Source organism: Microtus pennsylvanicus, chromosome X (genome assembly GCF_037038515.1).
Source record: "Microtus pennsylvanicus isolate mMicPen1 chromosome X, mMicPen1.hap1, whole genome shotgun sequence".
In the NCBI taxonomy this organism is placed as follows: Eukaryota; Metazoa; Chordata; class Mammalia; order Rodentia; family Cricetidae; genus Microtus; species Microtus pennsylvanicus.
The window spans coordinates 27,568,736-27,592,591 of NC_134601.1; the positions used below are offsets into that span (position 1 = coordinate 27,568,736).

The following is a 23,856-nucleotide window of genomic DNA, read 5'->3' on the forward strand; positions in this document are numbered from 1 at the left end:
AATTATATTCTTAGGAAAGCCAGATGTTTATACAATTACTTAATATAAATTTTAATGATTTTCTAAATTGTGAGTTTCATAGCTAAATTATTTTGATGTAAAGCATTGTAAAGAACTTATATATTCCATTTTGATAGTGACAGAGTAGGGAAAACTCAAGAGTGAATTGCAGTACTATATGCACAAATCTCACTATTCACAGAGAAAACTGTGAAACAGTAATCTTGCTTTTGCAAAGAACATACGTGCTGTATTTCCTGTGAATAGACTTTTAGAGATAATCTTCCTTAAACATTCTTCATTAAATGGAACTTTTTTGGCAAGAGTTAACTTGACTTTTGTATTCCTTTAGTACCATCATTATCATATGAAAAATCAAGCGAGCATAGTCCCGAGATAGAAGAAAATGAGGATGCATGTTAAAGTTGCCACAACATTTTTAATACTCTTTCTCTCTAAAGGCTACACTTCATTTAAAGAGTACTCAGAAATATTAATTTTATTAAAATGTGGATGTGTGGTGCAGGAGAATTGTCTGTATTTTGTCAATCATGTTTTAAATATTTAAATAAATGCTGATTGTCTAGGCAGGAAGTAGAGGTGGGGCTATGAGAACAGGAGAATTCCAGGAAGGAGGAAGCCCATTCCCCGAGTTCTGTCCAGACCACCAAAGAAGCAAGATGTGACCTGCCCCACTGAGAAAGGTACCAAGCTATTTGGCTAACATAGATAAGAATAATGGGTTAATATAAGCTACAAGATCTAATAAGAAGCCTGAGTTAATGGGCCAATCAGTTTATATCTAAAGCAGACTCTCTGTGTGATTTTCTTTGGGGTTAAATGGCTGTGGGAACCGGGCAGGACATAAACCCCAACAAGCAGGTCCTCATGCTACAGAATGGCGTCCAATATGGATAAAGCTACAGAATGGCACCCATGTGGACAACTGCATCCACATAAAGCCTGACAGAGCTTGGGAAGTAATTCTGGGCAGAAAAGAATAGAGTAAAGCATGGCTTATTGGTAGCAGCAATTTCTTGAGTCTGCTCTGTTTGCTAGAGGCAAGCAAGTGCTCTCATTTAAGAGAGGCTTCCTCACTCAGCTTTAGCTGCAAAACTTTGCAGCTTTTTTAAGAGGTCCTGCCACAAAACACTTGCATAGTGTTGGTGAAAAGCTGACCGCATGCTTTTTGGTTTTCAGTTGTAGCAGGAAAAAAGGCACGCTGTTTTAAAATGCCGGTTTTCTGGGCCTTCTTGCCAGGGCAAACTCTGACTCTTTGGGGCAGGCGGTCCAACTACAGAGAGAGCATTTGAGCATTGTTTGTGGATACACTGTTGCAGCTGGCAAGGACCTTGAAACACCATAGAGTTGTGGCAATAAACATTGCTACCTCCGCCATGAGCCTGAAATTGCAAAAGGCTAAGAAATAGGCTGGATCCAGCTGTCAAAGCCATGGCTTTAATCCTACCCATATTGCTTAGTAAATTAAAGACTCACGTGGTCAGAAAAAGAGAGATATACAGTAAAGAGAGATTCAAAGATGAAGAAAACCTCTAAATGTTTTACAATGTGTTAAAAACATATGCAGGTTTGGAAAAAAAGGTTAAGGTCCTTAAAATAAAAAAGAAAGAGAGTAATTGGGTGCAGTGGCATACACCTTTAATCCCAACACTTGGAGACAGAGGCAGACAGATCTCTGTAAATTCAAGATGTGGTATAGCACACACCTTTAATCCCAGCACTGGTGAGGCAGATCTCTGTGAGTTCAAGGACAGCCTGGTCTACAGAGTGAGTTCCAGGACAAAGATACAACGAAACCCTGTCTCAAAAAGCCAAAAATTAAAAATAAAAGAAATAGAGGTTAAAATAAAGCCACATAAAGATGAAAAACACACAGAGAATCTTGATACTATATGTTATTATGTTCTCTTTGAATTGTTTGAATGCTGATGAAGGAGCAATAGCTGCTAAAAGATATTTGTTTATAAATGCTGCTGAATTAATCCAAAAATTGAAGTCCAAAGCTATGTTACTTTGGAGAAGAGATTTTGCTTTTGTTTCCAAAGGAAATGAGAGACTGTGGATTCATTCTGAGTTAAGAAAAATCAGGTTTGATCAAGGAAGACTACCTGAGAAATCTCCAATAGGAAGAAGATGGCCCAGATGTCTGAGTTCTACATCCAGTAGGGATTCAAGATGCTGCCTAGGATGATCAAGCCTCACAGGATACTCCAGTCTGGACCTGATCATAATTCAAAATTTTCTTTAGGTTCCCATAAGATTATCAGCGCCCCCAACCAGTAGTCTGGAATACTATGCCAACATTCCCAAAATATGGACTATGGATATTTTCCTTTGTTTAAAAAAAAGGAGGGGGGAAGTGGTGTGGGAGAATTGTCTGTATTTTGTCAATCATGTTCTAAATAATGCTGATTGGCCAGGCAGGAAGTATAGGCGGGTCAACAAGACAGGAAGTAGAGGTGGGGTGATGAGAACAGGAGAATTCTTTGGGGTTAAATGGCTGCGGGAACTGGGCAGGATAGAAACCCTGACAAGCAGGCCCTCATGCTACAGATATGTACCTGTCAGTATGACAAATGCTCATAGCTATAGTGCTATTTTGCATCCTTAGTTTTAAGATGATTAAAATAGCTTCTGTCTTATGAGTTTGGCAATTCTTGTAATTTTACGCAGGTCATCACAGTCAATGCAGGCTTTTCCAGGGTACCTCAACAATAACAAAATAAAACACAATTAAAATAATTGGGAATACTATGCTTATGATTAGTATTTGTGCTGTCTTTATGCTCAAGGAGTATTTGACCATAGTAACAATAAGCCTTTGTGGCTAGGAAGGTCAGGAGTCATGCTTATGAAGCCAGAAATACAGCTAAGGCTTGGGTGTAATCGTAATTTCCTTGATCCCACAGCAGCTGCTTTATATCAGATAGGCACTAAATATACGCTACTCATGCCAACAGTTGAACACATGTGAATGAATGTACAAGAGTGTTTCAGATAGAAAGTAATTAAAGTTCTATCCTAGTATATATGTAATATATAGTAGGAGATTTCCTTGTTAGGCTAAAAATATGACTAGTGATTACTCTTACATACTGATATAATTCAGGGAGACAAACCCAATAAACGGCCATTTATCTCACTCTAGACATTGCCAATCCACCAAATGTAGAAAACGGGAGTTTAATTCTGTTTACTAATTAATTTTGTCAAACACCAATATCAGATTCACGATATAATGTGCTTTGGTGTGCTTATAATATGGAAGATTCCACAGACACAGATTTTTAAGAAATACTTGAAAGGTAATGACAGTTGAGGAATCTGATCAGTTATATTTAAAACTACACTTTCCCCACTCTTTGATTTATGTTAGAATTTTACCATCAAGCTCTACTGAGTGTAGTTTCTTTCTCTTTTACTTTTTATTATGCATCTGTATGTGCACTGGTTTGTGTGTGTGTGGTGGGTGGTGTCTTTCTCGATGCCATCCATATCCTTTGAGACATGGTCTTTCCCTGGGTTGCTCACCAATTAGGCTAGCCTGGCTGGCTATTGAGGCTTGGGAGGGGGCAGTCCTCCTGCATTTGCCTCTCCAATGTTGCGATTGCAAGTGTGCACCACCACGTACATTTTTACGTGGGTTCTGGAGGGACAGAACTCAGAGCCTTATGCTTTTGAGACAAACACTTACCAAGTGAGCTATGCCTACAGACCATTAGAGAGTTGTTTTTATAGCTGTTTCTTTAGAAGTTTATTTTTTATTATTTTTATTATGTGTATTTATGTGTACACGCACAACCATGTGCATGCATTAGCAGGCATGAGATCCCCTGGAATTAGAGTTCCAGGCAGTTATGAGCCTCCTGAAGTGGATGCTGGGATCTGAGCTTGGATCCTCTGGAAGAATAGTAAGTGTTCTCTAAAACCACTGAGTCATTTGCCCAGGCCCATTACAGATGTTTCTAATGCCTTCGTAGGTTTTCAGCACTAGCCAGTATGGTTCGCCCACACACAGTGGCATTCAATGATTACTAAGTAACGGAAGGAAAGGTTAACTAGGCTTTCTCATGGAGGACTTCGTGACATATGACTCAAAGCTTTACTGAACAAAAGAAAGCTTCTGTAATTGCAAGAAAGTAATTGCCATGGAAACTATTTAACAACTAAATTGAAATCCACAATGCTTGCTAATCTAAAATACAAACTCAGAACCTTTTCTTTGGTTTTGCTTTTAAAGGGAAAAAGAAATATGCGAGGAGGGTTTAAGAAACCACAAATAGATGTAGCATCATTACTGGATCAGAATTCATTTTGTCATAATACATTTGAAAAACTTCACTTGATGAAATATGAAGTATCCTAAAAGCCTCCCAACTCCCCTTACCCATATATTCTGTTTGTGTACATGTCTTTTTGCATATTATTTTCTGGGCATTTCTTTTGCTTGTTTTAAGTTTGTTGTTCAATACCACAAAAGAATTTTTTGAAAAATTTTAACATTCCCTGTATGACATTTTTTATTTCTACTGTCATTTCCTCATTACTAATGTAGAAAAAATTCCTTGTGAATGTGGGCTACAACTGAAAATGGGCCAGCGGATACTTTTTCAAACCACTTTTCATGATCTTATCAGGAGTGATTGTGAAATAGTTGGGATCCTAATAGTACTCTGACATATTTCAGAGCTATATCTTAACTAGGATTTATAAAAAAGGACATTGGCACACAACTAAGCAGTATTTTCTTTTCCTTTTGTATACTATAACTAGAACAAAATAGTGCTTTATAAATATTTAGACAAGATTCTGAGGCCTAATAGTGCTTGGAATATTACAGTGTATTAAATATCTACCATTTTAAAGTGAAAACATAAGGGGGTTTTAGTTTGGACATCCAAGTTAATGAAGGATATTTAACTAAAATGACAGTTAATTTTTAGGTAACAATTACATTTGTTTTTTTGTATCCTAGTAAACTTTCTCAACAGTATTTCAACACAGATTTTGCTACTCAGGAAGAGTCAAATGGTTAACTATAGTCAAGGCTTCTTATGATTTATGAATTGTTTTCATATACAGCTACAGAAATTCCACCAAAAGAATCCAAAATAATCATTTATATTTTCATATCAGAAATTAATGTCAGAGTTTGTCTTATCCAAGTCATTTATTTCAGAAATGGAAGCCCAAGTCAAGGAAATTTGGGACTAATTCAGGCTCACAAAGTCGGATAATTTATGAGCATCGCAATCTGTATTTACTATGCCAGAGTCCAGCTATTGTTTTTCCTTTATTAAATTATCTTTTTTCACATTTATTCATTTTGTGTGAACACATATGTGCCATATGTGTGTGTGTGTGTGTGTGTGTGTGTGTATGGAGGCCAGAGGACGACTTGCAGGAGTTGGTTCTTTCCTTTCATCATGGGGGTTCCTGGAAATGAACTCAGGTCCTCAAGCTTGGCAGCAGGCGCCTTTTCCTACTGTGTCATTATGCAGGCCCCTGAAATTCTCCCTCTTACAATGCTTCTATTATTTGCATATATTCAAAGACACTGCAACCAAAGCAGTTACACAATGAGGCAGAAAGTCAGTTTTCTATGAAATACTTTTCCTAAACCTTACTATGAATAGGTCACCAAGCCAAACTGTTTGATGCCTACAAAACCGCGCTCACCTATTTGCTGGTTATAGACCAAGTTTGTTTTCCAAGTTAAAGCCAGGCACAGTGTCACAAACCTGTAATCCCAGCACTCAGGAGGTGGAGACTGGAGATCTGTTGACTCACTACTACACAGTGAGTCTGAGGTCAGTGTGAACTACAAGGGGGCCATATCTCAAACCAAAACAGACAAAAAGGGGGGAAAAGCAACCACAAGACCCCCTTAAAAATGTAAAAGTCCAGGAGTTTCCAAACAAGGGTATTCATGACTCAGGGAAGACATCAGTCTTTCAAAGACTGTCTTCAGTAAGACTGTTGATAAATAGAGCACGATCATATCACAGTGAATTCCCCATTTCTGTATTTAGTAGGTGGCATTTATATAATGTGCCTATTACAAATATTACGGGGATTTTTAATTGCTTTGCCATTCCACCAAAGTGAAAGGTGTGAAATATTATGGAATTGCACACAGGGTATATAATCTATGAATGTAAAGAAATTAGTTTATGAGGTTCATTTTAATGAGTGTCCTTACCGAAGATAAACGAATTTAAATTATATCCTCTATTTTTACATTCACAACCTTTCACTTTGGATGTAAATGAGCAAGATAAGATAAGCCAGCAAATATTTTACAGAAATTATGAAATCGGAGAGCTTCTGCAGCAGAGCCAATCTTAACCATTTCAAAACATTTCCAAAACTGCTTTCAAACACATTGCAATGGCAAAGTTCACAGTCCAATAGTAGGCTGTTTACAGATAAATAATAGTCCATGTGAAGATCGCTCATATTCAAGTAATCAAGAGATAGCTTTCCATGTTTGGCATAGTAAGTGCTGGCAGGTACAACAGCACTTACTTGAAACCAAAGAAATGTTAAAGATGGGCCCTTAAGCCCTGTTTTGCTAGGTCATAACCTCAAATACCAAAGAAAATTCTCCAAATGATTTCTGAAATCTGCGCTTCTGCCAAGCACTGTTTCTCTTCAGTACAGGCCTCATTGCCCCAGAGGACCCTATGACCCTATCTCCAACAAATTCTACTTGAAAGCTCAAGTACGCAAGCTAACCTACTCCAATTGCTAACTCAATCTTTCTGTAACTATCTCACTGCCGAGTTTCTTTACTGATTTTCTACACTGCAATCCGTTGAATTTCACCAGGGTGGGTGGGTGGGTGGGGGTTCCTGTTACAGTTATGATAGTCCCTCTTTGCTCTCCCTTTCCTTTCCCTGGCCCTGGATATCCACAGCACTTCTGCTTTGCCTCTTCTTCCCAAATCGCACCTCGGCGTCCTACTTCACACTAAAGCATCTGGCTAAGACAAAAATTGTTTATTTTTTTTTTCCCTTCAAACTCCTGCTTTAAGAGTATTTGCCATTCCTTTGCCTGGGGATGGGGATGGGGGGGGGGGCTTTGGGGTAAGGAGAGGTTAGGGATGCCCTTCACAGCTTCAGTCTATCTGGCACTCTAGGGCCTAATAAGGGAGGGTGGGGTGGGGTGGGGTAGGGTGGGGTGGGACAGGACCAAGCCCAGCGAAGCGGGGCGGGACGGGGCGGGGCGGGGCGAGCTTGGCCTTTACTGCGCCACAGCAGGTGGGGGGTGGGGCGGTGTCGAACCGCGCCCAGCCCGGGTTTCAGGCCAGCTGGAGACTGGCGGCGAAGGCGAACAGGCCGCCTTCGCGTCCCGGGTCGGGAACTCACCTTCTCTGAGGCAAGGGCAGGTGTCTACTTTAAAACTACTGTCCCCCCTCCCCGCCGCCGCCATAGTGGAGCCGCCAAAGCTGCCGCCGCCTTCTCCACAGCACCGGCAAGTGAGCAGGCAGGGGTGGAGGTGGCAGAGGAGGGAGGCACCAGCAAGGCCGCCGCCGCTGCCGCCGGGTAGGCGGCGGCGGAGGCTACAGATTAGGGAGCTTCCCGAGGGGAAGACTTCGCCAGCTGAGCGACAGCTTTCGGCGACGCCACCGCCGCCGCCGCCGCCGCCGTCGCAGCCTGGCGTGCACAATTGCACTGGCGTCTGGATTCCGTTAGGCTTTTTTAGCACCGCCTTTCTCTGCGCTCCGCCCCGTCCCTCGCTTCCTCTTTTCCAGCTCAAGCCTCATTCTGGCTCCTGGTGTAGACCAATCGGAGAGCCGTGTGCCCGCAGGATGCCTCCCCCTTCCCTAGTGGCTCTGCATCACGGACCTCCCTCCGGAGAGGAAGAAAAGATGGCCAAGGGCGAAGGGCAAAAAGCTCGGGATGTAAAAACAAATGTCCTTATACGGTGGGGACTGAAGCTGTAATCCAACACCCATTAAAAAAAATGTGTCAGCATATTTCTTAATCCTTCCTCCAAAATATCACTAAGAGACATTTTCTCCTGTTCTATAAATCTTAGTACACAGAATTGAAATAAGCAGAATCTGGTACTACAGTCTTCATGCTCCTTAAACAACAGTTTATCCATCTAAATTATGGTAAATCTGGTGCTCAGTCAAAGAACTGAAATATTACTGATTCCTTATAATTTTTACCCAAAACTCTTAAAGCTCTAATATTTATGTTTATTTCCTTGCCTTTAAAACATACTAATTGTTACAGACATATATGTCTAAAGTGTTACTTTATAATCAAGAATACATACGTTTAACACCTGGTATCATTAAACAAGATAAGATTTTTAGTTTGAAAATTGAGTGTAATTATATATTTAATGGGAATAATCGAATTGGCTGGCCTGGAGTGAAGCATTACTTGTAATTTAGAATTCCCCAACTACAATATTTCAGTTTGTTGATTCCAAGTATTAAATTTTAAAGATTTTGAAAAATGATCACATATACAGGAATATATATTAGTATTCGAAGTATTATTTATAATTTCTTTTCTAAAGAAATTGTTTTAAAGATAGAACAGTTTTATAAGAAATTAAATTTAATGTTTTTCATTTTTTAACCCAAAATTTGTTTTGAACTTCAAATAATACTTACTATCACATCTAAATTCAATTTGAAAACTTTCATGCTGTTTTCCAGCAATGAGATTTATTTTTTAATTTAAAAGTTTAATTTGTGTGTGTGTGTGTGTGTGTGTGTGTGTGTGTGTGTGTGTGTGTCGGTCTGTCTGTCTTCATGTATGAAAGTACACCAGGGATCATTCAAGAGCTTAAGGAGATCAGAGGAAGTGTCAGATGCCCTAAAACTGAAACAGACTGTTGTGGGCTGCCTTGTAGGTGCTGGGAACCAAACCCAAATCCTCTGCAAGAGCAATCAGTGCTCTTAACAGCTGAGCTATCTCCCCAGACTCCAAAAATGAAATGTAAAGGGAAGAGTTTCATCCTTGGTATTAGATGCTTTTATGTAAATTACTGTTGGTATTCTACCAGTAGTTGATCAATTCTGTAAGAGTCCATGCATCAAAAATCTCTTTTTAAAAGGAAACATATGCCCGGTATTGTAAATCTACCCAAGAACCAATGTTGGGGCATTCATAGGGTCCAGGGGAGAACCTGCTACTATTTTTGAGAAGTGGAGATAATAGTTAACTGCCCTCTAAATTCCCATCACTACCACAGGTTAGTGCAGCCCTCAGACATGATAGAAGTTTCTTGGCACAGTGAATGTCTGGATATTAATGTAGAAACTCATAACTAGTCAAAACGTGCAGAAATGAGTGTTTGTGGAGTGCTTAACCACAAATGGGACACCCATATCACAACCCCTCCCAGCAAGGCTCAGAAACTGTTGAAGAAGAAGGGTCGAAGTATTGTAAGAGCCAGAGGCTGGAGAGGACAAAGTACAACTGTCTTCTGGATAAGACAAGGCCATGGCACAGAGGAATTCACAGCCCCCACAGGATCTGTACAAGTTCACATTCCAGCATTGGGGAGCAGGCTTTAAGAGCCCCAACGCTAGCTGAGGAGCTATTGACAAGTTGAAAGCAGGGTAAGAAGAGTTAGTTTTCTTTAATACTGTGGCGTCTGGTAGGTCCACAGTGCTCCAGCAGATGGCCCCACAACCATAAATGTATGAGCAGCACAAACTGGACTCCTTGAGTTGTTTAAAAAAAAACAACTAAAAAGGACATGAAAGTGGAAGGACTTACAGGAGGAATAAAGGGTGAGTATGATTTAAAAATACATTGAGGATATGTATGAAATTCTCATAGAATTAAAAAACTTTTAAAATTTCTTAATCTTTTTGATAATATTAAAGTCTGCCTGCAATTTAAAAGTTATTTGGCAAAAATAAGTAATTATGTAATATTACTATCTTCACATTGTGCATAAATAGTATTCATTAGTTTTGACTGCTTACAAAATTCACCAAAATTTGGAACACTTTTGGATAGTATTCTAGGACTTAGTTCATTTATTTTACATTTTGCTTGTAAGTTACATCCATGTTGCTACTTAAAGCTGTAGCTATTCCCTGATAATAGTGGACAAACTCGTTTATTTCTCTGTTAATAGACAAACCCAGCAGACTTGTCCAGGGTTTCTTTTGTGTTTACTCTCCTTTCAAGTCTTTCATTCTTTATTTCCTTGTCATGTCTTTTCAGAGCTATGGCATCTGTCTCACTGATGTTTTTCCTCTGCTGCCCATCCCTCCAGCCTATTTTCATATGGTTGGCACACATCACTAGCTCTCCTTGTTTTGCTAGACGAAGTCCGAGATGTGGTTTTATATTACTGACGTTCTCATTTCCTTGGTCCCATCCCTCCCCTGCCTATTCCCTCTTAAACCAAAAAAGTCGACAGTACTAAATCTTATAGATTCCTGTGAAAACCATGTCATTTTCATGGTGTCGTGTATTTTATCTGTTCTTTTACTCATTGAAATGACACGGGTCCTCACATATTAAGCAAGTGCCTAATAAAGTCCACACACTCCTTGAAACTTAGATAATAGTGCATTTCTTCCAGGTAACCTATTCGATTTCTCTTTAGTTAATGCTGCCCTCTTCTACACAACACCTGCTGCTTTTGCAGAGAACCAGAGTTCAGTTCCCAGGACCCACATGGTGGCTCACAACAGTCTATAACTGCCAGGAAACTGTTTTATAACTCTGTTTTGGTCTCTGTGGGAACCAGAGATATATTTGGTGCACAGGCATACATTCAGGCAAAACCACTTACGCACATTAAAAAAAATAGTGCTGGAGAGATGTCTCACCATTAAAAGCTAGAACGCACAACAAAAAAAAAAGTGAATCTTACTGGGTAGAACAGGAATGCTTCATTTTATCAATCAATGCTTCAAAGGTGATAAGTGATGGATATATCTAAAGTTGTTCAATAACATTGAAAGGATATCAAATAGGCTTGTTAGGATATATAAATGAAAATGCATAAAATGGTATATATATTTAGCTATGTCACTAAATAATTGACAAATTTACACACGGAATGTGGTGACTCATGATTGAAATCTTGGGACTTGGGAGGCTGAGGCAGGAGGACTGCTAATCTGCATACAATGTGATTTTTTGCCTCTAAATAAAGGAGGTAAAGAAGGAAGGCAAGATTTTTTTCTTATTGTTCTAAAGGCTTGGATTTCTAGATTAAGACACTGGTATTTGGGGTGAAAGAGGGTTAAAGGATGAATACTGTCCCCTCACAGGAGAAGAGCAGAAGATAACGAACTCCCTCAAGGTTCTTTTAAAAAATTATTTTTTAGATTAGCATACAAAATAAACTCTTTCTCTCTGTGTGTATGAGCACACGTGCACCCAAGTACACTTGTTCTATGCATGCATCTTCAAGCCCTGCTGGGGGCATTGTTCTCATAATTTGCCTTCTAAAAATGCCACTCCTTTTTCTTAAATTAAAAATTATATTTTATGTGTATGGTTGTTTTGCCTGCATGCATGTCTTTGTACCATGTGTACGGTACCTATGGAAGCTAGAGGAGAACATTAGATCACTGGGAACTGGAATTACAGGTGATTGTGAACTACCCATAAGTGGGTCTTGGGAATTGAACCTAGGTCCTCTGCAAGAGCAACTAGTACTCTTAACTGCTGAGCTATTTTTCCAATCCAGGGTATCACTTCTCAGTACTATCACACTGGCAATTAAGTTTCAACATGAGTTTGTGTGGAGGGAATTTAGACCTAGCATTAAGTATAAGGTGATTGAGCAAAAAGAAAAAGAACTACAAATATAGCATTTGAATTACATACACAAAAATGTCTCTAAAGTAAAGAAAAATATGTGGAGAGTTAGGATTCAGAAGAAAATGGAGCAAAACTCATCTTTCTCCATTTAAAAAAATAATAGATAATAAAATTGTGGTATCACAGGATGTACCTGGTTAGAATTGATATTATAGAAATGAAATTAAATGTACATTTATTGACACTGGCTGTTTTAAATATATACTTAATTAAATATTAGTAGTATAATGGAGTCCCAGAACCCACAGCAAGGCTCACAAACATTTGCAACACCAGTTTCAGGGGCTCCAACACTCTCTTTTGCCTCTACATGCACACCATACATAGGCATACACACAGACAAAATGCTGATATACATGGAATAATAAATACATTTTAATAGGAGGAGTACTGGAGAGATGACTCAGCAGTTATGAACACTTGCTGCTCTTCCTCACGACCTGGGTTCCATGCCCAGCATCCACATGGCAGCTTACAACCATCTGTAACTCCAGTTCCCAAGAATGAGACACCCTCTTTTGGTCTGCGCAAGGACAAGGCACACAAGTGGTGCACACACATGCATACAGGAACAACATTAAAAAATTAAGTCAGTTATATTGTATTTTTTGTGTGTATGTGAACATGTTTGCACACATGTTTAGAGGCCAAAAGACAACCTCAGATATTATCCCTCAGGCATATTCACCATTGATGGAGGAAGGTCATTGGTTAAGTAATAAAGAAAGTGCTTGGCCTCATAGGTTAAAACATAGGTGGGAGGAGTAAACAGAACAGAATGCTGGGAGGAAGAGGAAGTGAGCTCAGAGGCCATGCTCCCCTCTCCCGGGCAGACGCACGTGATGAAGCAAGCCGCCAGGTCAGACATGCTGAATCTTTCCTGGTAAGACCGGTGTTACACAGTTTATTAGAGATGGGTTGATCGGGATGTCAGAATTAGCCAGTAAGGGCTAGAGCTAATGGGCCAAGCAGTGTTTAAAAGAATACAGTGTCCATGTAATTATTTCGGGGCATAAGCTAGCAGGCGGCCGGGGTGCTGGGGACACAGCCCCGCCACTCCTATTACAACACACCATTTTTTAAAGCACAGTGTCTTACTAGCCAGGAGGTCACTGAGAAGGATAGGCTTGTTGAGCCCCAGGGATCCAACAGTCTATACCTCTTTTCTGCTGAAGTCACAAGTAGACACCACCATGCATGGCTTTTTGTATGTGGATTGTGGGGATCAAACTCAGGTTCTTATGATTGCATGGCAAGCGCTTTACCAACTGAACTACCTCACCAGAGAGCATCAGCTATAGCCTCAAGACTGTAGAGAACATTATATAAAAATATATCTTCATGCCAGGCGGTGGTGGCGCACGCCTTTAATCCCAGCACTCAGGAGGCAGAAGCAGGCAAACTCTGTGAGTTCAAGGCCAGCCTTGTCTACAGAGCGAATTCCAGGACAGGCTCCAAAGCTACAGAGAAACCCTGTCTCAAAAAAAAAAAAGAAAAACAAAAAAAAACAAAAACCCAAACTCAAAAATATATCTTCATATGCCTAATTAGTCTCACAGTATAAATTTTTTATAATGTCATTTTTTTTATTTCTGTTACTTACCCTCAACACATACATACATACACACACACACACACACACACACACACACACACACACACACACTTTCTTGTCAGATTAGAGATAAGGCTAAAATACTGTAACATGTTTAGTATACAGATCTATTCTAAGGTCTTGCTTAATATTTCCCATGTTTATAAACATGGGAAAATTTACATATATTGTACTGGTTAACTTCAAGTATAGGGAAATGCTTTTTTTAACCTAAGTTTACCTGTGCTGAGAATCTAATTATACAGAAGGCAGTGTTGTTCCATTTCTGTTGCTGGGACAAATGCCCTGATGAAAAGCAACTTAGGGAAGAAAGGGCTTATTTGGCTTCCAGCTCCAGGGAATAGTCCATTATGGTGTGGAAGTCAAGGACGAAAATTAGGGACCACATCCACTGTTAAGAGCAGGGACAGAATAAATACATGGGTCTTTGCTTGCTCACTCGCTATACTGTTATACGGTTCAGGGCCCAGCCTCAGAAATGGTGCTGCCCATAGTGGACTGGTTCTATCCATATCAGGTAACAGTCAAGACCGTCTACTGGAGACATGTCCACAGGCAAACCTGATGTAGATAATTCCTCATTAAGACTCTGCCCAGGTGATTCTAGGTTGTATCAAGTTGACAGTTAATGCTAACCAGCACATCCTTGATCTGTGAAGAAAAAGTTGTTCTGATTCTGAGAATATCTATAAGTGAAAATGCTAATGATGCTACTATAGTCCAAACCAGTAAAATACATATCAACAATAGATACCTATAAAAATGCTGTTGAGAACAACAGAAGTTCATGCCATCCTTAAAGAGTCGATAATGCATAGGAAATAATACCAGTCATTTTCTATTTAGTTAGCTAGTCTATACCATTAAAAAATTTCAAGATAAAAAAAAATAAAGATATTATGGAAAAGGAGAGAATTACCAAAATTCAAAACAACTAGTTTGTCTGTACTAGATGTGGTTATCTACTCTAGAAGTGGTTAATATGAGTTCAGATACATGGTATGTAGCCATAAACCTAATAAAATTATTTTCCATGAAAAGCACATAGAAGTAATTTACATTCACATTATTTAGACAAGATAAATAATTGATGGTTTTGTCTCAGGGTTATATTAACACTCACCCTTTGTTATAAAGATGCAGATCATATGGATATTCTGAAGGACAGTATTTGATCCATTATACAGAAAACAACAATAATTGGCCCAAGTGAGAAGGAATTGATTGGAAGTTAAGCTCAAGTACTGGCACATGTAATGAATAGAACTATCTGAGATTCACGTCAGCAAAGTTTTGAGGGGTCTAAGAGCTTTAAGAATGTAGTCAGACAACCTTGGAAAGCCAAGCACAAACAGCTTTTTTGTGTTATCCATCAGTTAAGTAGAAAACACCACACCTAGACCACTTTCGTGAAAGGTAAAATACTCTTAAGTTGGAGTTGTTGTTCTGAAACATTTACTGAGTGAGTGACATGCAAATATACCAACTTCGAGTAGGACCAAAATCAGGAAAATTTGTTGGGATGAAAGTAACTCTGCAATTTGGGCCATATGGTCTAATACAGTGATTCTCAAACTTCCTAATGCTTGGACCCTTTAAGATAGTTCCTCATGTGGTGACCCTAACCATAAACTTATTTCATTGTTTCTTCATAACTTTAATTTTGCTATTATTACAAATTGTAATGTAAATATCTGATTTGCAGAATATCTGATGTGCGACTCCCCCAGGGGATCGCGACCCACAGGTTGAGAACCTCTGATCTAATGACCTTAATGATATTTGAATATATGCAGAGGGAACAGACTCCACATGCAATTTGTGATAACTATCTCAGGAAATTTGCAGCATAATTTTTGATGGTCTGGAAAAGGAGCATGCTATCTGCAGTAAAAAAAATTAGACACAAGTTAAAAAGGGGTCTCACATATTATGGGGCCTTGCAAGAGACAGACCATCTAATCCTTTAGTAAAGAATTAGTATAGAGCAGAAATTTCCCACAATAAATTAAATACCCACAATATTATCTGTTTGAATGGGCCTAATGATAACTCATTGTATGACAAAAATGGTTTTTCAAAGATTTGTGTATGCATTTCTAGGATGTACAAGGACACTGCTGAAGCAGGGAGTTCCAGATTTCTACATTATCAATACTTGCACTGGCCTTGGTGAATAGAGAAGGAAAATGACCAAACCTGATTTATGAATGGCATGAGGGAACAAAGTGAAGGGCAGAGCATCTGACCAAAATCCTTTGTTTCCAAGCAAAGGTAAAATGTTTGTAAACTTATATAGTGGAAATGACTTATTAAAATGATCTGATTACTACAGAGGGAATGACTGGAGTATCAGGTACAAGGTGGTATGGGGGAAAAGGCATGGAACCATATGAATAGGGGGTCAGTAAACAGTGCAAAATTTTATATTGTGTACTAATGCTCACTAGAAAGCCTCTACTACAAGAGAGATAGTAAGCAGTGAGAAGAAAGAATAATGCATTCAGTTGATACCATCCAGTTATTATTAGCAGTCTTCTAAAGTGTGAAAAAATAAAAACTCAAGTGCACAAAACAAATGGCCAGTAACAGTCACTATGGAGGTCATAGCTCAGTAAAACAGCATGAGTTTCCTCATTACATTCATTTGTCTAGCAATTCTAGCACCATGCTATAGTCTTTTGTACCATCACCTTTTACTTTTGGAACACAACAAGAAAATTTCTACTAAATAACAATAAGATGAGGGATTTGACAACACAAGGAAAACTGTTAAAATATATTGTTTCTTCTTAACTCACTCTAGTGAGTAATTAATCCTATAACTACTGAAATTTGAAAATGTGACATGCTGCTCTCTCTCCCTTACTATGCATACCTGTACTTGTACCTAGAGAATTTCTCTGAAAGGTGAGGTGAGATTTAGCAAAGAACAAGTATTTTGACTGCTAGAGAGGCCACTAGAGGGAATTCAGGACACCCTTCTGATAGGCCCAACTGAGGAACTTTAACAATTTTTTATAAACTTGACCTATTACCTATCATTCTTTTAAAAAAAAGTCTTTAAAGAGACAGAGTACAGACAGTCATAGATTAAAAGGAGTAAAGAAAAATAAGCCACAAAAATGGAAAATTCACAGAGAGTCTGGATTATGTATATTATTGTGTTTTCTTTGAATTTGTTGACTGTGAAGGAGCTAAATACAGAGAAACATTTCATTGTATGGACTGCTAAATTAAGCCAACATAAAGGTGTCTTGATTCCAAAATTTGAGTCTAATGATATGGTGCTTTGGAAAAGAGGTTTTTCTTTTGTTTTCACAGAAGATGAGAACCTGTGGATTGCTTCCAGACCAATATGGTTTCATAGAACAAGACTCCCTGAAAGGTTGCTGTAAACACCCCCACAAAGAAAATACTTTGCCCAACTGCTGACTGAGATGAACCTAGCACACATGATACACCAGGAAAGACCTGATTAACAGCGTCCCCAAACAGCAGGAAGTAGTATGGACAGAACTATGCCCATATTCCCAAATTTTGTTTATAAATGTTTGTTTACATTTAAAGGAGAATATGCTATAGAGATTTGCATTGGTATGGATCTTGCTTTATTGATACAAATTTAAGGTCAATTTTGTTATACTATGTATATGTATTTCTGATCTTGATTAAGGTATTATGTTTGTTCAGCTCATTTAAAAATATAATGTATAATTAAGAAATATAGGTTAATGGATAATCATCTATAATAGTCAAACTTGTAGTCATGTTGGTTAGATTTTTCTAGATGTATAGAGATACATTTCAGATGGATAGGCATTCTTCAAACCTTTTAAAGACAACAGAATGTGGCATTGAAAATGTTTAAGAACTTAAGACTTTTCATGACAATGAGACACATATGCTCCTGGCAGCACCAAGCTACTTTAAAAGGATGATGGGCAGTGAAGAGGTGCCTTATGGAGTTGGTTAGCCATTTGGGCAAGAAATTGTTCTTGCCTGGACTGCTTCACTGGACATGTAGGACCTGCAGAAAAAAATGACTGCTGAACTTGCCTAAAGGTGAAATGATCCTTCCGGGTTCCTGCTTCATGAAAACGTCTGCAAGACATTTTGCAGGATACAGAAGAAAGTGACTGAACTGTCTTTGAAATTTCCTGCTTCGTGGAAAAGTCTGCCGGATGCTATGGGCCCATAGGCTGAAGATGGATGCCCCAATGGTACAAAAGAACTTTGGGTAACTGTCCATGCAGCAAGATGTCTCTGTCATTTCTGGAGTTCTAGAAGTTGCTTACAATGTACTTTCTGTTTACTTAGGCAATAGTATATCCTTCTGGAGTCTTTGATGAAGTTAAAGAATAGATAGTTATAGTTTTTGTTAGTTAGGATAAAAGATAAAGTAGATATAAATAGTGTAACTGTAATTCTTGTTTGATACCTGTTTTGTTATATGTAATTTTACTATGTTAAAGTTAAAACCTTTTTTATTTAAAACAGAAAAGGGGAAGTGATGTGGGAGTCCCCTCTGTGTGCTGTGATTATCATTAATCAATAAAGAAACTGCCTTGGCCTTTTGATAGAGCTGAACTTAGGTAGGTGGGGAAAATGGAACTAAATTCTGGGAGGAAGAAGGCAGAGTCAGTGAGACACCATGGAGCTGCCACTGCAGGAGATAGACATGCTGGAACTTTGCTGGTAGGCCACGACCTCGTAGTGATTTACAGATTAATAGAAATGGATTAAATTAAGATGTAAAAGTTAGCCAATAAGAAGCTAGAGCTAATGGGCCAAGCAGTGATTTAATTAATATAGTTTCTGTGTGATTATTTTGGTTCTGGGCGACTGGGATGAACAAGTGGTTCCTTGCAACATTTGGTGCCTGATTATTTCAGGGCTAAACTAGCTGGGTGGCTGGGAACCAACAAGCGGCTCTTCCTCCAACCATGTGATGCTTATTAAAGTAGTTAATATACCCGAATTAAAATTAATAGTTATCACTTCACTACAAGATAGAATCCAAATTAACATATGAGAGTTGACTCAACGAGAGTTAACCCAAGTCTCCATCAAACTAACATATTTCTATTACTTAAGAGCACTAATTTCTCTATTATATACTCACAACCAGGAGCTCCTTTTCTCCACTCAAATAACAATGAAGTAATGAGTTGTATTTCTGTCCTTCCTCACAGTGCTAGAATTTAAAATTTAAACTAGATGAATTTCCAAATAGACTTCCACACCTAAGATACCTGATAAGTGAAGTTACAATTGTTTAAGACGTTCATCAGAAGACAACCAGTGTGCCACTTTCACAAGATGACTAGGGTCACGGAAGCTCAACTGATAAACTCAACCTTTCTGTCCAGCTGTTTCTTTAACATCAAATCAAACCACATTTTTATTTTCCAGAATGTACATGGTTTAAAAACACTTTACATATCTCTTCACATTTATTTCTTTGTTTGTTAGTTAATGAGACAGGGTCCCTCCATGTAGCCGTGGCTGTCCTTGAGATATCTGTGTAGTCCAGGTTGACCTTGAACTCAGAGAGAGCCACGTGCCTCTGCCTCCTGAGTACTGAGATTAAAGGTGTACACCACTGTCCCCAGCTCAAATGTGTAGCTCAGGCTGGTCTGAAACTTGTGGTCCTCCTGCCTCCCCCTCCTTCAGCAAATTCTACAGACATGCACTACCCTCTTTATTTATTAATAGCCCTACATATTAGACATTAAAATGCACACTACAGATAGCTTATACATAGCCAGTACCTAATGTTGAGCAATTCTAAAGGCACTAAGATGGACTATAATATCACAAGGACATGGATTACAATGTAAATTTTTCTATACAGTTACTATATTACCCAAGACTGCCATCTAATGAATAGAAATGTTAATACTATACATCAGAGTTGTAGAGAATAACTGCAGTAAGTTTTTAAAGGAACAAACTTAAAGCTTGGCATAGAGTCAGCCAGCATCCCCTGGAGTTCCCATAACACAATCACCATACTTTATTCAATCCTTACAAATACCAGTGGAAATTTAATTGTGGCAATGAAACAATTTTAAAGTAATATTACTTGCTTGTTTATATGTTATAAGAAGTTAGTGGAATAAAGGAGTGTATGTTACCAAGATAAAAAGGAAGCATGATGACAAAAATTATATCCACAAATTCTTCACCATTGATTTTGGTTTGAGTGTTTGTGTCCCTCCAAATTCATGAACTAAAAATGATTTCTTGCAAACAGCTAGATGACATTAGCATCCTTATAAAAGAGGCTTGGTAGAGCATTTTTTGCCCCCTTTGCCCTTCTGCAATGTGAAGACACAGCTGGAAGGTGGATTCTGTGATGGATGTGCCTTCATTAAGCACCAAATCTACTGTGACCTCCATCTCAGAATTCCTAGGACCATGGACATTATATTTCATTATTTATTGATATTTAGGCCATGGTATTACTTCAAACAGATCAAGACAAATTTATACACAGAATAAATGCCTGAAAATGTGAAAGTGATTTGGAAATTGGGTCATGGGTATAAGATGAAATCATTTAAAGCAGTATCATGTGGTTATAAAACAAACAAACAAAACTCCCCCAAAACCCTACTTTGCAGCTGGCATGGTGGCACATCCCTTTAATCCCAGCACTCAGGAGGAAGAGGCAGGTAGATCTCTGTGAGTTTGAGGCCAGCCTGTTCTACAGAGTGAGTTCCAGAACATCTAGAGCAAATAGTGAGACCCCTGTCAAAACAGCAAAACAAAACACAATACAACACCAAACAGACAAAAAGAAAAAAAAAACCTTCTTTTCCGTGAACAGAACACAGCATTAATAACAATTTTGGTGAGGGCTCACAGAGGAAAGCTATAGAAAAAGCCTCAGTATCTTTAGAGATTACCTAAATGGTCTTGAAAAAAATGCCAATATGTCAATCACTTATACCAGAGCTGACCAATCAAATTCCTAGACTACCATTTTAAGCAGAAGCTGAGAATCTATATAGTGTTTTTTTATATTGTAGCATAAGACAGGAGGCATTGGGCTAGAAAAAAATGAATTAAATTTCCCTAATCTCTTCTATTCTTCATTCTTTTGGGAGGAATAATTATATGCAAAGAACATGTGCTGAGAACTTGAGAACTTAAGTGCTAGGAACAATACCCTTTAATATATGTATATTTTATATTTATTTTAGTATTTTGCCTGTATACATTTTATTTTCTATTTTGTAGATGAAGAAATAAGTTCCTAAAAAAAGTTGTTTCTGTACATTACACAAAATTATGTTTTTGTTTGTTATATTTCTTTTGAACTTGCTTTTTTGTTTCTTAACCTTTTGTTATCATTTTTCCTTGCTATAAGAGGGCTACTTCTCACTTATGAGTCTAGCTATAAAACAGATAAATGTAACACTATCTTCCCATTCATTATATCTCCCCGTTCTACCATATATAATGTAACCTTTCACAAATTATGGATTGAGGACAGAGAGTGGAACTAATGAGGCTCACTGAAAAATCTAGAACCTCCTGTTCCAAGATGCTATTCTATATGGCACCAAAACAGTTTCATCGAAGAAGGTTGTCATTCTCCAGAATGATGATCTACATTCAGTTAGCTGAAAGTTCCTGTTTTCAGGGAACAGATCCCATATGTTCAAGTGTTGCATTTTTGAGATAAGGAAGATGATGTGGGAGAGTCTTCTGTTTTGTGTTGATTTCAGTGGTTAATAAAGAAAATGCCTTGGCCCTTTAATAGGACAGAAAATTAGGTAGGCAGAGTAGACAGAACAGAATGCTGGGAGAAAGAAGCCGAGTCAGGCAGTCGCCATGATTCTCCTCTCTGAGACAGACACAGGTTAAGATCTTTCCTGGTAAGCTACCACCTCATGCTGCTACACAGACTATTAGAAATGGGCTAATCAAGATGTGAGAATTAGCCAATAACAGGCTGGAACTAATGGGCCAGGCAGTGTTTAAAAGAATACAGTTTCTATGTGATTATTTCGAGTAAAGCTAGCCATGTGGGAGCTGGGTGGTGGGAAGCAGCCTGTATCTCTTACTACAAAGTGGCGCCCAACGTGGTAACAAATTCCCCGTAAAACCTGAGAGAGCTTAATTTTAAACACAAAAAACAGAGTCTAACACAGCCGTTTGCTATTTGCTAGGGCATGCTGTAGAGAGATTTCCTGTTTCAGCAATAGCAGCAGAAAAAAAGCTGTGTCACTTTAAAGTGCGGCTTCCTGGGGCTGTGCCGCCAGTTGAAACTCTGGCTTTAAAGCATTTCCATGGCTTTTATGGGACTGGATGTTTCTGTTCCTGCTTGGGATCGGAAGGAGAGTGCTCTAAGATGGTGCCGATGGCTCAGTGCTCCCCGCCTGCACCTGGGCAGACGGCAGAATCAGGCTTAAGCAGGCAGGAGAGCATGGTGGATTCCTGCCGCCATACAAAGGGGTGTTTCCGGGCTGTGCAGTGCTCTGCCTGTCAGATTTGGCTGTAACTTGGATGAAAAGAGTTTCTGTGCTGCACGCTCAGTCTCAGAATTAAAGTGCTGAGTGCCGCTCCTACCTGGCGGCCCCAGAGCTAGCACAAAATGGTACGTCCTCCATTTTGAAATTGGAGAGAGGTGGAGCCAACATCCAGAGCAGCTAACTAACTCAGAGGCGCAACTAATTCAGTCACAAGCAGCTCCGGCTCCTCTCCACCATGCTGAACTGTGCTGACCTCAGGCAGGAACTATTGTAATTACCATAAGAACAGCACAGTTAAGGTTTAGACTAGGCAGGACACAGGTGGTACCGTATTACCTCTACGTGGTGCAACTTAAGTTTTTAAGAAATGTTTAACATTTTAATAAATGCTCCTAGATAATAAAAAATTATAGATTCACAATAGAACAGATTCAGACATAAAAGACCACTAAATGGATCACAATGTTGGATGAGTGTATGTAGGCTTGAGAGAGAAAAAAAAATAAAGTTAATGGTTTTAAAAAAAAGGTGAAGTCTTTAAAGAGACAGAATAAAGAAAAGTGATAGAGTATAAATAAGCCACATAAAAATGGAAAATTCACAGAGAGTCTGGATTATGTACATTGTGTTTTCTTTAAATATTTGACTGTAAAGGAGCTAAGTACAGAGAGCCATTTCATTATATGGGCTGCCAAGCTAAACCAGAATGAATATCATAAGGGTATAACTTCAGAATTTGGGTCTAAGGATATGATGCTTTGGAGAGGGTCTTCTTTTGTTTTCACAGAGGATGAGACCCTGTGTATTGCTTCTATCCCAATATGGTATGATAGACCACATCCTCCTGAAAGGTTGCTGTGAACACCCTCAAAAAATTACTTCACTTAACTGCCTACTGAGATGAATCTAGCACACAGGTTACACCATGAAAGATCTGATTAACAGCACCCCCCTTCAGCAGGAAGCAGTTTAGAGAGAAAAAACTGCACCCATGCTCCCAAATATGGTTTATAAATGTTCTTTTACATTTAAAGGGGGATATTATATAGATATGAATAATTTACATTGGTATGGATTTTAAGGTCAATTTTGTTATATATATATATGTGTGTGTGTGTGTGTGTGTGTGTATTTTTGATCTTGATTAAGGTATTGTAATTGTGTAGTTCATTTAAAATCTAATGTATAATTAGGAAATATAGGTTGTTAATGGATAATCATCCATAATAGTCAAGCTTGTAGTCATAATTAGTTAGATTTTCTAGATATATAGAGATATATTTCAGTTAGATAGGCATTCTTCATATCTTTCAAAGACTGCAGAATATGGCATTTAAATGTTTTAATAATTTAGGACTTTTCATGAGACACGTCTGCTCCTGGCAGCACCAATCTACTTCAAGAGGAAGATGGGCATCAAAGAGGCTCCTTATGGAGTTTGATAGCCATTTGGGCAAGAAACTGCTCTTGCCTGGACTGATGCATAAACTGGACACAGATAACCCACAGAGAGAAGACTGCTGAACTTGCCAAAAGGTGGGATGGTCTTTCGGGGTTCTTGATCTATGAAAGAGTCTATGAGATGTTCTGCAGGACACAGCAGAAAGTGACTGAACTGTCTTTGAAAATTCCTGCTTCATGGAAATGTCTGCTGGATACTATGGGCCTGTAGGCCGAAGATGGATGCCCCAACGGTACAGAGGAACTTTGGGTGACTGTCCAGGCAGCGAGATGTCTCTGTCATTTCTAGAGTTTGGAAGTTGCTTATTTCTTGTTTATGTAGGTAATATTATATCCTTCAGGAGTCTTTGATGGAGTTGAAGAATACATAGTTATAGTTATAGTTTTATTTAGTTATGATAAAGGATAAAATAGATATAAATATTGTAACTGTAATTTTTGCTGGATAACT

At 38.6% G+C, this 23,856-nt stretch overlaps 1 protein-coding gene across 3 annotated transcripts in view; it reads right to left on the reverse strand.

The window, feature by feature from the left end:
- The window catches only part of Zmat1 (zinc finger matrin-type 1), a 68,418-nt gene that overhangs the window by 28,544 nt on the left and 16,018 nt on the right, over window positions 1-23,856 (reverse strand). Inside the window, exon 1 of one of the 3 annotated variants that reach the window (XM_075957964.1) lies at window positions 7,392-7,707. The exons of 1 other annotated variant lie outside the window; for it this stretch is intronic. In XM_075957964.1, coding sequence (XP_075814079.1) covers window positions 7,392-7,455 — 64 coding nt within the window. In that variant the 5' untranslated portion in view covers window positions 7,456-7,707. Of the gene's footprint in view, window positions 1-7,391; window positions 7,708-23,856 lie in introns of those variants that run through there. One more of the 3 variants, XM_075957965.1, reaches the window with a different exon arrangement.